This window comes from Pan paniscus, chromosome 10 (assembly GCF_029289425.2).
Source record: "Pan paniscus chromosome 10, NHGRI_mPanPan1-v2.0_pri, whole genome shotgun sequence".
Classification (NCBI taxonomy): Eukaryota; Metazoa; Chordata; class Mammalia; order Primates; family Hominidae; genus Pan; species Pan paniscus.
Genome location: NC_073259.2, coordinates 13,445,657 through 13,458,079, shown reverse-complemented (window position 1 = coordinate 13,458,079; position 12,423 = coordinate 13,445,657). Strand labels below are relative to the sequence as shown.

Genomic DNA, 12,423 nt, shown 5'->3' with positions numbered 1-12,423 from the left:
GCCGAGATTGCAGCCTCTGCCTGGCAGCCACCCCGTCTGGGAAGTGAGGAGCGTCTCCGCCTGACTGCCCATCGTCTGGGATGTGAGGAGCCCCTCTGCCTGGCTGCCCAGTCTGGAAAGTGAGGAGCGTCTCTGCCCGGCCGCCATCCCATCTAGGAAGTGAGGAGCGCCTCTTCCCGGCCGCCATCACATCTGGGAAGTGAGGAGCCTCTCTGCCCGGCCGCCCATCGTCTGAGATGTGGGGAGCACCTCTGCCCTGCCGCCCCGTCCGGGATGTGAGGAGTGTCTCTGCCCGGCCGCCCTGTCTGAGAAGTGAGGAGACCCTCTGCCTGGCAACCGCCCCGTCTGAGAAGTGAGGAGCCCCTCCGCCCGGCAGCCACCCCGTCTGAGAAGTGAGGAGCGTCCTCCCTCCTCATCTGGGAGGGAGGTGGGGGGGTCAGCCCCCCGCCTGGCCAGCCGCCCCGTCCGGGAGGTGAGGGGCGCCTCTGCCCGGCTGCCCCTACCGGGAAGTGAGGAGCCCCTCTGCCCGGCCAGCCGCCCCCTCCGGGAGGGAGGTGGGGGGGTCAGCCCCCCGCCGGGCCAGCCGCCCCGTCGGGGAAGTGAGGGGCGCCTCTGCCCGGCCGCCCCTACTGGGAAGTGAGGAGCCCCTCTGCCCGGCCAGCCGCCCTGTCCGGGAGGGAGGTGGGGGGTCAGCCCCCCGCCCGGCCAGCCGCCCCGTCCGGGAGGGAGGTGGGGGGGGTCAGCCCCCCGCCCGGCCAGCTGCCCCGTCCGGGAGGTGAGGGGCGCTTCTGCCCGGCCGCCCCTACTGGGAAGTGAGGAGCTCCTCTGCCCGGCCACCACCCCATCTGGGAGGTGTACTCAACAGCTCATTGAGAACGGGCCATGAAGACAATGGCGGTTTTGTGGAATAGAAAGGGGGGAAAGGTGGGGAAAAGATTGAGAAATCGGATGGTTGCTGTGTCTGTGTAGAAAGAGGTAGACATGGGAGACTTTTCATTTTGTTCTGTACTAAGAAAAATTCTTCTGCCTTGGGATCCTGTTGATCTGTGACCTTACCCCCAACCCTGTGCTCTCTGAAACATGTGCTGTATCCACTCAGGGTTGAATGGATTAAGGGCGGTGCAAGATGTGCTTTGTTAAACAGATGCTTGAAGGCAGAAAAAAAAAAAAAAAAAAAAGGAAAGATCCAATAGGAAAAAAGAAAGAAACCTCTCTAATTAGGCTCCAACCATACCCCACCCTCCATGAGATTGACTGGATAGGCATCATGGAAACCAGAACACATAGTTTCCATACAAGAAAAATCCTATGAGTGATGGGAGGAGGGGAGAGGAAGGATTCAGCCAGTGTCCAGACTGAAACTGAGTAATATCAATTTCACTCATCTTCACACGTCTTCAGGTTGCATGTTCGTGGAGTAGTTTAGGAATAAATCCATGGTTTGTGGAGTACTAAAATACCTAGTGGTCTGCTGTATTACATTAAGGCCTTCCCCAGCAGCTTCCAAGGCAGCCTCCAAGTCACTGGCAGGAGAATTTGGCTGGAACTGCATGCAGGACTGCAGAGATTCCTCTCCACAGTTATAGAAGGGACTGTTCCAGGCCTGATTGTTCCAGGATTGGGTGCACCAGGTCTGAGTGTTCCAGGAGTGGTTGCTCCAGGACTGGATGTTCTGGGTCTGGTTGCTCCAGGTTGAATTGTTCCAGGTCTGGTTGCTCCACATTGGAAGGTTCCCAGTCGGGTTCACCAGGCATCCCTGGTGGTAGGAAGAGTAGAGGCTGGGGTAGGCAGGTGCTGAGGCCTTCTGAAAGAGAAGGAGAGATTAACAGAAAGGGTACAAGGACAACCAGAACTGTCTGTGACTGGAGTTGTGTGTTTCAGGGATGGACAAGATTGAAAGATCACTGAAAGGAAAGAACAGAATGAAGTTTCCTGTTACCTGCGTCACACCATTGCTATTCTTCAGCCAGTTGTTTTTCTGCCACCTCTTAGATTTCATTCTCTGGTTCTGGAACCAGGTCTTCACCTGCAGGAAAAAATGACAGAAATTATAAAACATTAATAATACGGATGTACTTTGAATGAAAGAGTACTACTAACTTTTATTCCTGGCCAGGCACCATGTCTCACACCTGTAATCCCAACACTTCGGGAAGCCAAGGTGGGCGAATTGCTTAAGCCCAGGAGTTCGCACCAGCCTCGCCAAAATGGTGAAACCCTGTCTTTACAAAAATTAAAAAAATTAGCCAGGCATACGCAGTGGCTCACGCCTGTAATCTCAGCACTTTGGGAGGCCGAGGCGGGCGGATCATGAGGTCAGGAGAGCAAGACCATCCTGGCTAACATGGTGAAACTCCGTCTCTACTAAAAATACAAAAAAAAAAAAAAAAAAGTTAGCTGGGCGTGGCGGCGCGCGCCTGTAGTCCCAGCTACTCGGGAGGCTGAGGCAGGAGAATGGCTTGAACCCAGGAGGCGGAGCTTGCAGTGAGCCGAGATTGCGCCACTGCACTCCAGCCTGGGCGACAGAGCGAGACTCCGTCTCAAAAAAATAAAATAAAGTAACAAATTAGCCGGGCATAATGGTGTGTGCCTATGGTCCCAGCTACTCAGGCGCGGAGATGGAAGGATCGCTTGCACCTGGGAGGTGGAGGTTGCAGTAAGCCAAGATTGCACAGCTGCATTCCAGCCTGGGCAACAGAGAAAGACTGTTTTAAAAAAAATAAAAATAAAAAAGAGAAATGAACATTTTCGATACAAAATAAGGGCTAAAAACAAAAGAAGCTGGAGGTTGCTGGCAGAAAGAAAAAAAGGAAAAAGAAGAGATAGTTTTTATTTTAATGAGAACCAGTGTAAGTTAGGAATTCTCCTAACCTGGAAAGTGGAGTTATGTAATTCTTTTTTTTTTTTTTTTGAGACGGAGTCTTGACCTTTTGCCCAGGCTGGAGTGCAGTGGCAAGATCTCGGCTCACTGCAACCTCCACCTCATGGGTTCAAGCAATTCTCCTGCCTCAGCCTCCTGAGTAGCTGGGATTACAGGCAACCACCACCACGCCCGGCAATTTTTTGTATTTTTAGTAGAGACGGGGGTTTCACCATGTTGGCGAGGCTGGTCTTGAACTCCTGACCTCAGGTAATCTGCCTGCCTTGGCCTCCCAAAGTGCTGGGATTACAGGTGTGAGCTACTGCGCCCGGCCCATAATTCTTTTTGATTAAGGAAACATTGGAAAGATTTTCACAATATTGGTCTATGCAAGAAAAGAAAGTGGTTAAATTATATCACATTCACGTAATAGATATTTAATGAAAGAAAGAGGTGAAGAACCTTCCAATGTGGAGCAACCAGACCTGGAACAATTCAACCTGGAGCAACCAGACCCAGAACATCCAGTCCTGGAGCAACCACTCCTGGAACACTCAGACCTGGTGCACCCAATCCTGGAACAATCAGGTCTGGAACAGTCCCTTCTATAACTGTGGAGAGGAATCTCTGCAGTCCTGCATGCAGTTCCAGCCAAATTCTCCTGCCAGTGACTTGGAGGCTGCCTTGGAAGCTGCTGGGGAAGGCCTTAATGTAATACAGCAGACCACTAGGTATTTTAGTACTCCACAAACCATGGATTTATTCCTAAACTACTCCACGAACATGCAACCTGAAGACGTGTGAAGATGAGTGAAATTGATATTACTTAGTTTCAGTCTGGACACTGGCTGAATCCTTCCTTTCCCCTCCTCCCATCCCTCATAGGATTTTTCTTGTATGGAAACTATGTGTTCTGGTTTCCGTGATGCCTATCCAGTCAATCTCATGGAGGGTGGGGTATGGTTGGAGCCTAATTAGAGAGGTTTCTTTCTTTTTTCCTATTGGATCTTTCCTGAGAAAAGACATTTTAATAACCTTGGCTGTTAAGGACAACATTGATAGAAGCTGTCTCTGCCTATAGATAAGTAGATCTAATACTAGTTTGGATATCTTTAGGGTTTAGAATCTAACCTCAAGTATAAGAAATAAAGTACAAATTGGTGTGATGAAGATCTATTCCTACTGTTTGGAATTGGGAGACTTTGTTTATTTTTTTAAAAACTCTATTGAGGCCAGGCACGGTGGCTCACGCCTGTAATCCCAGCACTTTGGTGGGCCAAGGTAGGCAGATCACCTCAGGTTAGGAGTTCAAGACCAGTCTGGCCAACATGGTGAAACCCCGTCTCTACTGAAATACAAAAATTAGCTAGGCGCGGTGGCAGGCGCCTGTAATCCCAGCTATTCGGGAGGCTGAGGCAGTGAGCCGAGATTGTGCCACAGTGAATCCAGCCTGGATAACAGAGCCAGACTCCATCTCAAAATAAAATAAAATTAAAACTCTATTGAGGTGAAGGGTGAAGGGTTAAGCCATAACATACCTCATCTTCATACTTAAATTATTTGCAAGAGAGGGTGTGCTGACACATACCACACACATCTATGTGCATCCACAGAGATCTTAGCCATGCAAATTAGTCCAATTTTTGTTCACCTTATTGCAACGACAAAATAAGCCTACCTGTTTGTAGCTGAGGTTCAGGATGTTGGAAAGTTCTTGCATCTGCTGGAGGCTGAGGTATTTCTGTCTCTGAAATCTATCATTGAGTACACACAGCTGGGTGGAAGAGAACACAGTTCTGGTCTTCTGTTTCTTGACCGGGACCTTGTCTTCCTTTTTTGTGGCACTCTTCTCTGCAGTAGTGGGTTGTTTGCCTTTGGGACTGGTGGAAGAATCATGGCTGTCCTGAATAGGCAGATCCATGGAGGAAGGAAGAGGAGAGACTGTTGGAAACAAATAAAAGGATGCTTTTCTTTAAAACTTTTTCCAAATATTAAAATATCCTGTTAAAAAATTTGTTTTCAAAGTACTTTGATAATCCCCACAACCCCAGATCTAAGTAATAAGCACCTTCTTATTTATTTATTTATTTATTTAGAGACAGAGTCTTGCTCTGACGCCCAGGCAGGAGTGCAGTGGGGTGATCTCCGCTCATTGCAACCTCCGCTTCCCAGGTTCAAGAGATTCTCGGCGGGGGCGGTGCCTCACGCCTGTAATCCCAACACTTTGGGAGGCCCAGGCAGGTGGATCACCTGAGGTCAGGAGTTCAAGACCAGCCTGACCAACATGGAGAAACCCCGTCTCTACTAAAAATACAAAATTAGCTGGGCGTGGTGACACATGCCTGTAATCCCAGCTACTTGGGAGGCTGAGGCAGGAGAATCACTTGAACCTGGAAGGTGGAGGTTGCGGTGAGCCAAGTTCACGCCATTGCACTCTAGCCTGGGCAACAACAGCAAAACTCTGTCTCAAAAAAAAAAAAGAAAAAAAAGAGATTCTTGTGCCTCAGCTTCCTGAGTAGGTGTGATTACAGGCACCCGCTACCATGCCTAGCTAATTCTTTGTATTTTTAGTAGAGACAGTGTTTCATCATGTTGAGCAGGATGGTCCTGAACTCCTGACCTCAAGTGATCTAGCCGCCTTGGCATCCAAAAATGCTGGGATTACAGGTGTGAGACACTTCGCCCGGCCATAGGCACCTTCTTTTTTTTTTTTTTTTTTTCTGAGACAAAGTCCCACTCTGTTGCCCAAGCTGGAGTGCAGTGGCGCAATCTGGGCTGGTGGCAACCTCCACCTCCTGGGTTCAAGTGATTCTCCTGCCTCAGCCTCCCAAGTAGCTGGGACTACAGGCTCGCGCCACCATGTCCAGCTAATTTGCTTGTATTTTTAGTAGAGAGAGGGTTTCACTATGTTGGCCTGGCTGGTCTTGAACTCCTGACCTCAGGTGATCTGCCTGCTTAGGCCTCTCGAAGTGCTGGGATTACAGGTGTGAGCCACTGCGCCTGGCCCATGATAAGCATCTTCTTTTTTTTTCTTTTTGAGACAGAAGTCTCGCTCTGTCGCCCAGACTGGAGTGAAGTGGTGCAATCTCAGCTCACTGCAACCTCCGCCTCCCGGGTTCAAGCAATTCTCCTGTCTCAGCCTCCCGAGTAGCTAGGAGTATAGGTGCATGCCGCCACGCCCAGCTAATTTTTTGTATTTTAGTAGAGATGGGGGTTTCACCGTGTTGCCCAGGCTGGTCTCGAACTCCTGAACTCTGGCAATCCGCTCGCCTCGGCTTCCCAAAGTGCTGGGATTACAGGCGTGAGCCACCACGCCCAGCCCGAGACTGTGTCTTAAAAAATAAAAAATAAAGCCAGCAACTCACTGCCCAGCTCTCAATGCTAGAACCAGCAGGATATGTGAATTTTGATAGGCTTCTGTTTCAGTCCAAGATTTCCCTTTACTAGCTCTCTGACCTCATCTCCAAAATTATTCCTTCGTTTATTAAAATGAGGTAACCAATTAAAATGGTCTAGCATAGGGCCTGGCATATACTGATTTTGTAACTAAAGTTGGTTCATTTTTAAATTTTTGAAAACTACTGAAAAATTGATTTTCCAAAGAGTGATAGTGGCTTTATGAGTATCCTGAGTATCCCCCACCCCTTGCAGCTACCAGTCAGAAGCGTAAGTACTAGCACAGGTTTTGAAGCCAAACTGGACTTCTAGCTACGTTCTGTTTGACTGTCAGTAGATTAAACTTTCTGGAATTATCTTTACCATAAAGTTTCATCAACACTTCCCAGGACTGATGAGAAGTAAACATAGGAGGTGCTCCCAAACTCAGAGCTGCCCAGTAACATCCACAAACCCAGAGAATGGAGAAGAGACAGCCGTTACTGACATAGCAAGAAGGTAATTACATAAATTATATATTAATTACAGAAATCTCACCATGATTTGCCATGCCATTTTTGGCAAAACAAAAACATCATGCTTATCCCTGAGCTATGATGTTAGGTCTTCCGGTTAATTAGCAATAAATCTGCTATAGCTGTGTGTCCAGTGCTATGTGAAGATGTACGCATCACCTTCATTTAACTATAATAATACATTTTTTTTTTTGAGACGGAATCTCGCTCTGTCACCCAGGCTGGAGTGCAGTGGCGCGATCTCGGCTCACTGCAAGCTCCGCCTCCCAGGTTCACACGCCATTCTCCTGCCTCAGCCTCCCAAGTAGCTGGGACTACAGGTGCCCTCCACCACGCCCAGCTAATTTTTTGTATTTTTAGTAGAGATGGGGTTTCACCGTGTTAGCCAGGATGGTCTCGATCTCCTGACCTCGTGATCCGCCCACCTCGGCCTCCCAAAGTGGTGGGATTACAGGCGTGAGCCACCACGCCCGGCCAATGATACATTTTTGTTTCCACCATGCCTAAGCCCATAGGTTCTCAAATTTACTGCATACTGTTCAACTGCCGAATTCTGTGTCCTTCAACTCAGTGCACACTCCTGAGACCTGGGATATAGTTCAAAGGGCAGGTGCCACCAAGTTACAATTGAAACGGGGGTTTTTTCAGAGGATTAGGTGATATTAACACTTGCTTATAGTAATGGGGTATTATTGCTCAAGAGTGAAATGATCCCTTAACCCTCTCTCCTTCCCTTTTCTCTTAAGGAACTTGGCCTTTCTTTCAAGGATAAATTTCTTTCTTACCAGTCTCTGTGTGAGGCATCTCAGCAGAAGACATTTGCAAGGATGGATGGTTTTCTTCAGGCCCACAAATCACAGGTATAGGTGACCAGTCTTTACAGTCAGATGCTTTGGAGCAAGGCAGGCTTTATGGACAAGCTGGATCCACACTCATGTCATTATTGGAGAAGAGTGGGAAAAATTTAAGAGCTGGACTGGAAAAAAGGCTAAGATGGCTTTAAGACTTTTTTCTGGAAGATCTTAGAGAAATATGACCTCCAGAAGCAAAAGTATCAAGAAGTTGTGATGAAGTGAGTCGCCTCCACAATAACAGGAGGAAACCAGCTCAGTCCAGAAAAACGCTAAAGTCCTGGAGTCTTTAGATTTATAATGAAGGCTCTATCACCCTTAGACCCACCCCTCCTGGGGGGACACCCCCCACCCTTGTGAATTCTCAGTTAATCCCATCTGCCAGTCTCACCAAGGCCATTGTAATGCAAAAGCAGCTGCAGAGTAACCCAGATTAGGTGGGGAACTAGAAAACCGGGCAACAGAACCTGAAGACAAACCCAGCAACAAATACTTCTAGGTTCACCACGTTTCCAACTTTTAAATCAGGAATGATGATATTGTCATGTCTTTCAACATTACCCCATGCCCATCTTGTGTGTTTGGGTTTGTTTGTTTGTTTGAGGTGAGAGGGAGGTATGTTTTCCAAAGGAATAAAGTTTTTAGATTTGGGTTCCAGCACTAACATTTATGGACATAAATAGTCTAAAGTAGCTGGGTGCTGTCGTTCACGCCTGTAATCCCAGCACTTTGGGAGGCCAAGGCGGGCGGATCACGAGATCAGGAGATGGAGACCATCCTGGCTAACACGATGAAACCCCGTCTCTACTAAAAATACAAAAAATTAGCTGGGTGTGGTAGCACGGACCTGTAGTCCCAGCTACTCGGGAGGCTGAGGCAGGAAAATTGCTTGAACCCGGGAGGCAGAGGTTGCAGTGAGCTGAGATTGTGCCACTGCACTCTAGCCTGGGGGACAGAGTGAGACTCCATCTCAAAAAAAAAAAAAAAAAAAAGTCTAAAGTTTTCCATTTTCCTTTCTATTCCCAAACCTAACATTCAAGAAACCTGGCCAGGTGCGAAGGTTCACGCCTATAATCCCAGCACTTTGGGAGGCCGAGGTGGGCGAATAACTCTGAGGTCAGGAGTTCGAGATCAGCCTGGCCAACATGGTGAAACCCCGTCTCTACTAAAATATACAAAAAAATTAACCGGGCTGTAGTGGCACACGCCTGTAATCCCAGCTACTCGGCGGGGCTGAGGCAGGAAAGTCGCTTGAACCCAGGAGGCAGAGGTTGCAGTGAGCCGAGATTGTGCCACTGCACTCCAGTCTGGGTGACAGTGAGACCCTGTCTCGAAAAAAAAAAAAAAAAAAGAAATAAAAGTAAGATTTCTTTCTCTTTTCCAATTTCCCAAACAGAAAGTAAACTCTTAGCAAATCGCAATTACGTAATTTTTGAAGACACAACTCTGACTCATTCTCCTCTGCACTCTGCTCCTGAGTCTGCACTGGGAGCAGCTGGCTTTGCTCCCACACAACCTGACTTTTGTTCACAATGCAAAGACTCCAACTGTTGAGAGTAGAAGTACTGCTGGGTGTGAAACAAGGAGATGAAATGCGGCATATCTTTTTTTCTTCTCAGACCTCCATTCTGGAGAAGAGTCAGAATGGGGGCGTCGGGGAGGAGGTAAGTGGAACTAGATAGATCATGCTTCAAGGCAGGTAGTCCATGTCTAGGATGATTTCTTTAAAAAAGGGAAAAACCTGCCCTCCTGTCTCTCTTAATCAGCACAGTGTGTTAAGTGGGGGCTGTCAAGGCCACCAAGACTCACCGAGGCTGAGCTTGCCCGCAGCTCTCGAAAGGGCAGGTACCAGAAGCTTTGTTCTTTGCTGAAGGGGGACTTTGCATAAAAGCCTGAGCTGAATTCCCCCATCCCCCGCTCCCTGTCCCATTGCGTCTAGGGTAAGAGCCTCCGGAGTGAAAGACCAAAGGGAAGGGGGTTGGTGGCTGGAAGGCCAACTTACTATGTTCTTTGCCAAGGAAAGCAATTTGAATAAAGTTGAGGTTTAGGAACCTGTCTGACTTCAGATTTGTTGGACTAGGCTGGCATAAGGGTGTGTTAAAATGAGCTAACAATTTAGTAGAGTAGATCAAAATAAACCAAAAAAACAATTATAATGTTGTGTGATAAGTACTGAAAAAAGTGCACTGGATGCTAAGAGAGTACAAATAATGGAGGATGGGGTAGGGGAGGGATGGGCAGGGAAGACTGGATGATCTTCAGTGATCTGAGAAGGAAAAATGTGGAGAGAAGGGAATTGCAGAAAATTAACAGTTTGGGTAAAGGCATGAGAGAAAATGATGGGTTCCAATACTGTTGTTTAACGGGACTCAAAGGCAGGGGTGCAACAGGAGCGAGTTGTGGGAGAGAACACGGCAACTAACACTTAGTGAGCAGATTACTATCAGAGCCGTGTGAACCAGAACGACTCCATCTTCAATAGGAGCTGGGTAAAATGAGGCTGAAACCTACTGGGCTGCATTCCCAGATGGTTAAGGTGTTCTAAGTCACAGGATGAGATAGGAGGTCAGCACAAAATACAGGTCATAAAGACCTTGCTGATAAAACAGGTTGCAGTAAAGGAGCCAGCCAAAACCTACCAAAACCAAAATGGCGGCGAGAGTGACCTCTGGTAGTCCTCACTGCTACACTCCCATCAGCGCCATGACAGTTTAGGAATGCCAAGGCAACCTGGGGAAGTTACCCTATATGCTCCCAAAAGGGGAGGAATGAATAATCCACCCGTTGTTTAGCATATCATCAAGTAATAACCATAAAAATGGGCAACCAGGCGACCAGGCTCATGCCTGTAATCCCAGCACTTTGGGAGGCCAAGGCGGGTGGATCACCTGAGGTCAGGAGTTCGAGACCAGCCTGACCAATATAATGGAACCCTGTCTCTACTAAAAATACAAAAATTAGCCGGGTGTGGTGGCGTACACCTGTAATCCCACCTACTCGGGAGGCTGAAGCAGGAGAATTGCTTGAACCTGGGAGGCAGAGGTTGCAGTGAGCTGAGATTGCACCCCTGCACTCCAGCCTGGGCAACAAGAGCAAAACTCCATCTCAAAAAAAAAAAAAGGGGAACCAGGTCAGGCACGGTGGCTCACGCCTGTAATCCCAGCACTTTGGGAGGCCGAGGTGGTGTATCACCTGAGGTCAGGAGTTCGAGAACAGTCTGACCAACATGGAGAAACCCGTCTCTACTAAAAATACAAAATTAGCCGGGCATGGTGGTGCATGCCTGTAATCTCTCAGCTACTCGGGAGGCTGAGGCAGGAGAATTGCTTGAATCCGGGAGGCAGAGGTTGGAGTGAGCTGAGATCACACCATTGCACCCCAGCCTAGACAACAAGAGCGAAACTCAGTCTTAAAAAAAAAAAAAAAAGGGCAACCAGCAGCCCTCTGGGCTACTCTGTCTATGGAGTAGCCTTTCTTTTATTCCTTTACTTTCTTAATAAAGTTGCTTTCACTTTGCCTTGTGGACTTGCCCTGAATTATTTCTTGTGCTCAAGAACCCTCCTGGGGTCTGGATCGGGACCCTTTTCCTGTAACATTAATATGCATGAGGCACTGTCTTGTCCATATTGTAGCCATCTTAATTATATCTAGCCCAAGGCCTGATACCTGTGTATATATATATTTGATCATCTTGGTTTATATGGAGATGGAGTGTCAAATCGGTCATTGGAAATTAGAGTCCAGAGACCTGAGAAGTAAGTAGGTGACCATAGGTAGAAAAGGACTGTAAGCTTTAAATTAAATCTCTTCTAATTAGTCTATATTCTCCTGATATTCCTTTTTTCTTTTTTTTCTTTTTTTTTGAGACGGAGTCTTGCTCTGTTGCCCAGGCTAGGGTGCAGTGGCACGATCTCAGCTCACTGCAACCTCCACCTCCCAGGTTCAAGTGATTCTCCTGCCTCAGCCTCTGGAGCAGCTGAGACTACAGGCATGCACCACCACGCCTGGCTAATTTTTGTATTTTTAGTAGAGACGGGGTTTCACCATGTTGGCCAGGATGGTCTCGATCTCTTGACCTTGTGATCTGCCAACCTTGGCCTCCCAAAGTGCTAGGATTACAGGTGTGAGCCACTGCAACCGGCCAGTCCAAAATCTTAAAGACATCTTTGTCAACTATGCCTTCAAAATATATCTAGAATTCAATGGCATCTTTCTTGTAATTGTATTGCTTTTGTATGCTTCTGTTTTCCACCGTTGAGTGAGTTTTTGATCAGCACATGAACAAGGGCTTGGTGAACCAGCAGAGTGTCAAAAAATGATTATGCTTTTTAAAAACGTGCATTTCTTTATTTCTTTCATTACTGCTTGTGTCACAGGACTGCTGGGGTGGAGATTACCTGTTTCTCTTGCCAAAAGGGTAGGTTCACATTTGGCATGTGTGCCAACCGAAGCTGCAGTTGACCTTTCCTAAGTGCTATAATGAAGAATCACATGGAGGATAGGGAGGGGGACCATTAAGGAGGTAATGTTAAAGCTAGGTAGATTTCTGGAGGAAGAACCAGAGAGACAACATTGGTGGCAAAAGCCCTGATTCTGGAGATTTCCTGCCTTCTTCCTGGATCAATGAGGGGCCAACTTCATGGTGCTGTGGGAGAACCCAAGGAGGCAAAGACAGAGTGTAAAGTACAGGGCCAGAGGAAGGATTCTGTGATTCAGCAGTTTGACTCGTGACTCTGAATGAGAGAAAGCCGAAGGAAGATTTTGAGCTAAGGAGTATCTTGATACGACCGTCTTTAAAAAA

The 12,423-nt window shown here is 47.7% G+C and overlaps 1 protein-coding gene across 1 annotated transcript; it reads right to left on the bottom strand.

Moving 5' to 3' along the window:
- Nucleotides 1-990: 990 nt before the first annotated feature.
- On the bottom strand, nt 991-7,636 carry LOC100990900 (putative homeobox protein NANOG2). The gene is made up of 4 exons (XM_034935286.3): nt 7,557-7,636; nt 4,539-4,801; nt 1,940-2,026; nt 991-1,804 (listed from the first exon to the last, which is right to left on the bottom strand). Exons 1-4 carry the CDS (start codon nt 7,588-7,590, stop codon nt 1,388-1,390), a joined length of 801 nt encoding a protein of 266 aa, XP_034791177.2. The 5' UTR covers nt 7,591-7,636; the 3' UTR covers nt 991-1,387.
- Between the last annotated feature and the right edge of the window lie 4,787 nt (nt 7,637-12,423).

What these genes read in the sequence shown, in the direction of transcription:
- LOC100990900 (XM_034935286.3), bottom strand. Translation starts at nt 7,590, where the DNA reads ATGTCTTCTGCTGAGATGCCTCACACAGAGACTG. An exon ending in GATGCCTCACACAGAGACTG is followed by an intron (nt 4,802 to 7,556) that starts GTAAGAAAGAAA and finishes TGTTTCCAACAG; the next exon opens with TCTCTCCTCTTCCTTCCTCC. An exon ending in ATAGCAATGGTGTGACGCAG is followed by an intron (nt 1,805 to 1,939) that starts GTAACAGGAAAC and finishes CTTCTCTTTCAG; the next exon opens with AAGGCCTCAGCACCTGCCTA.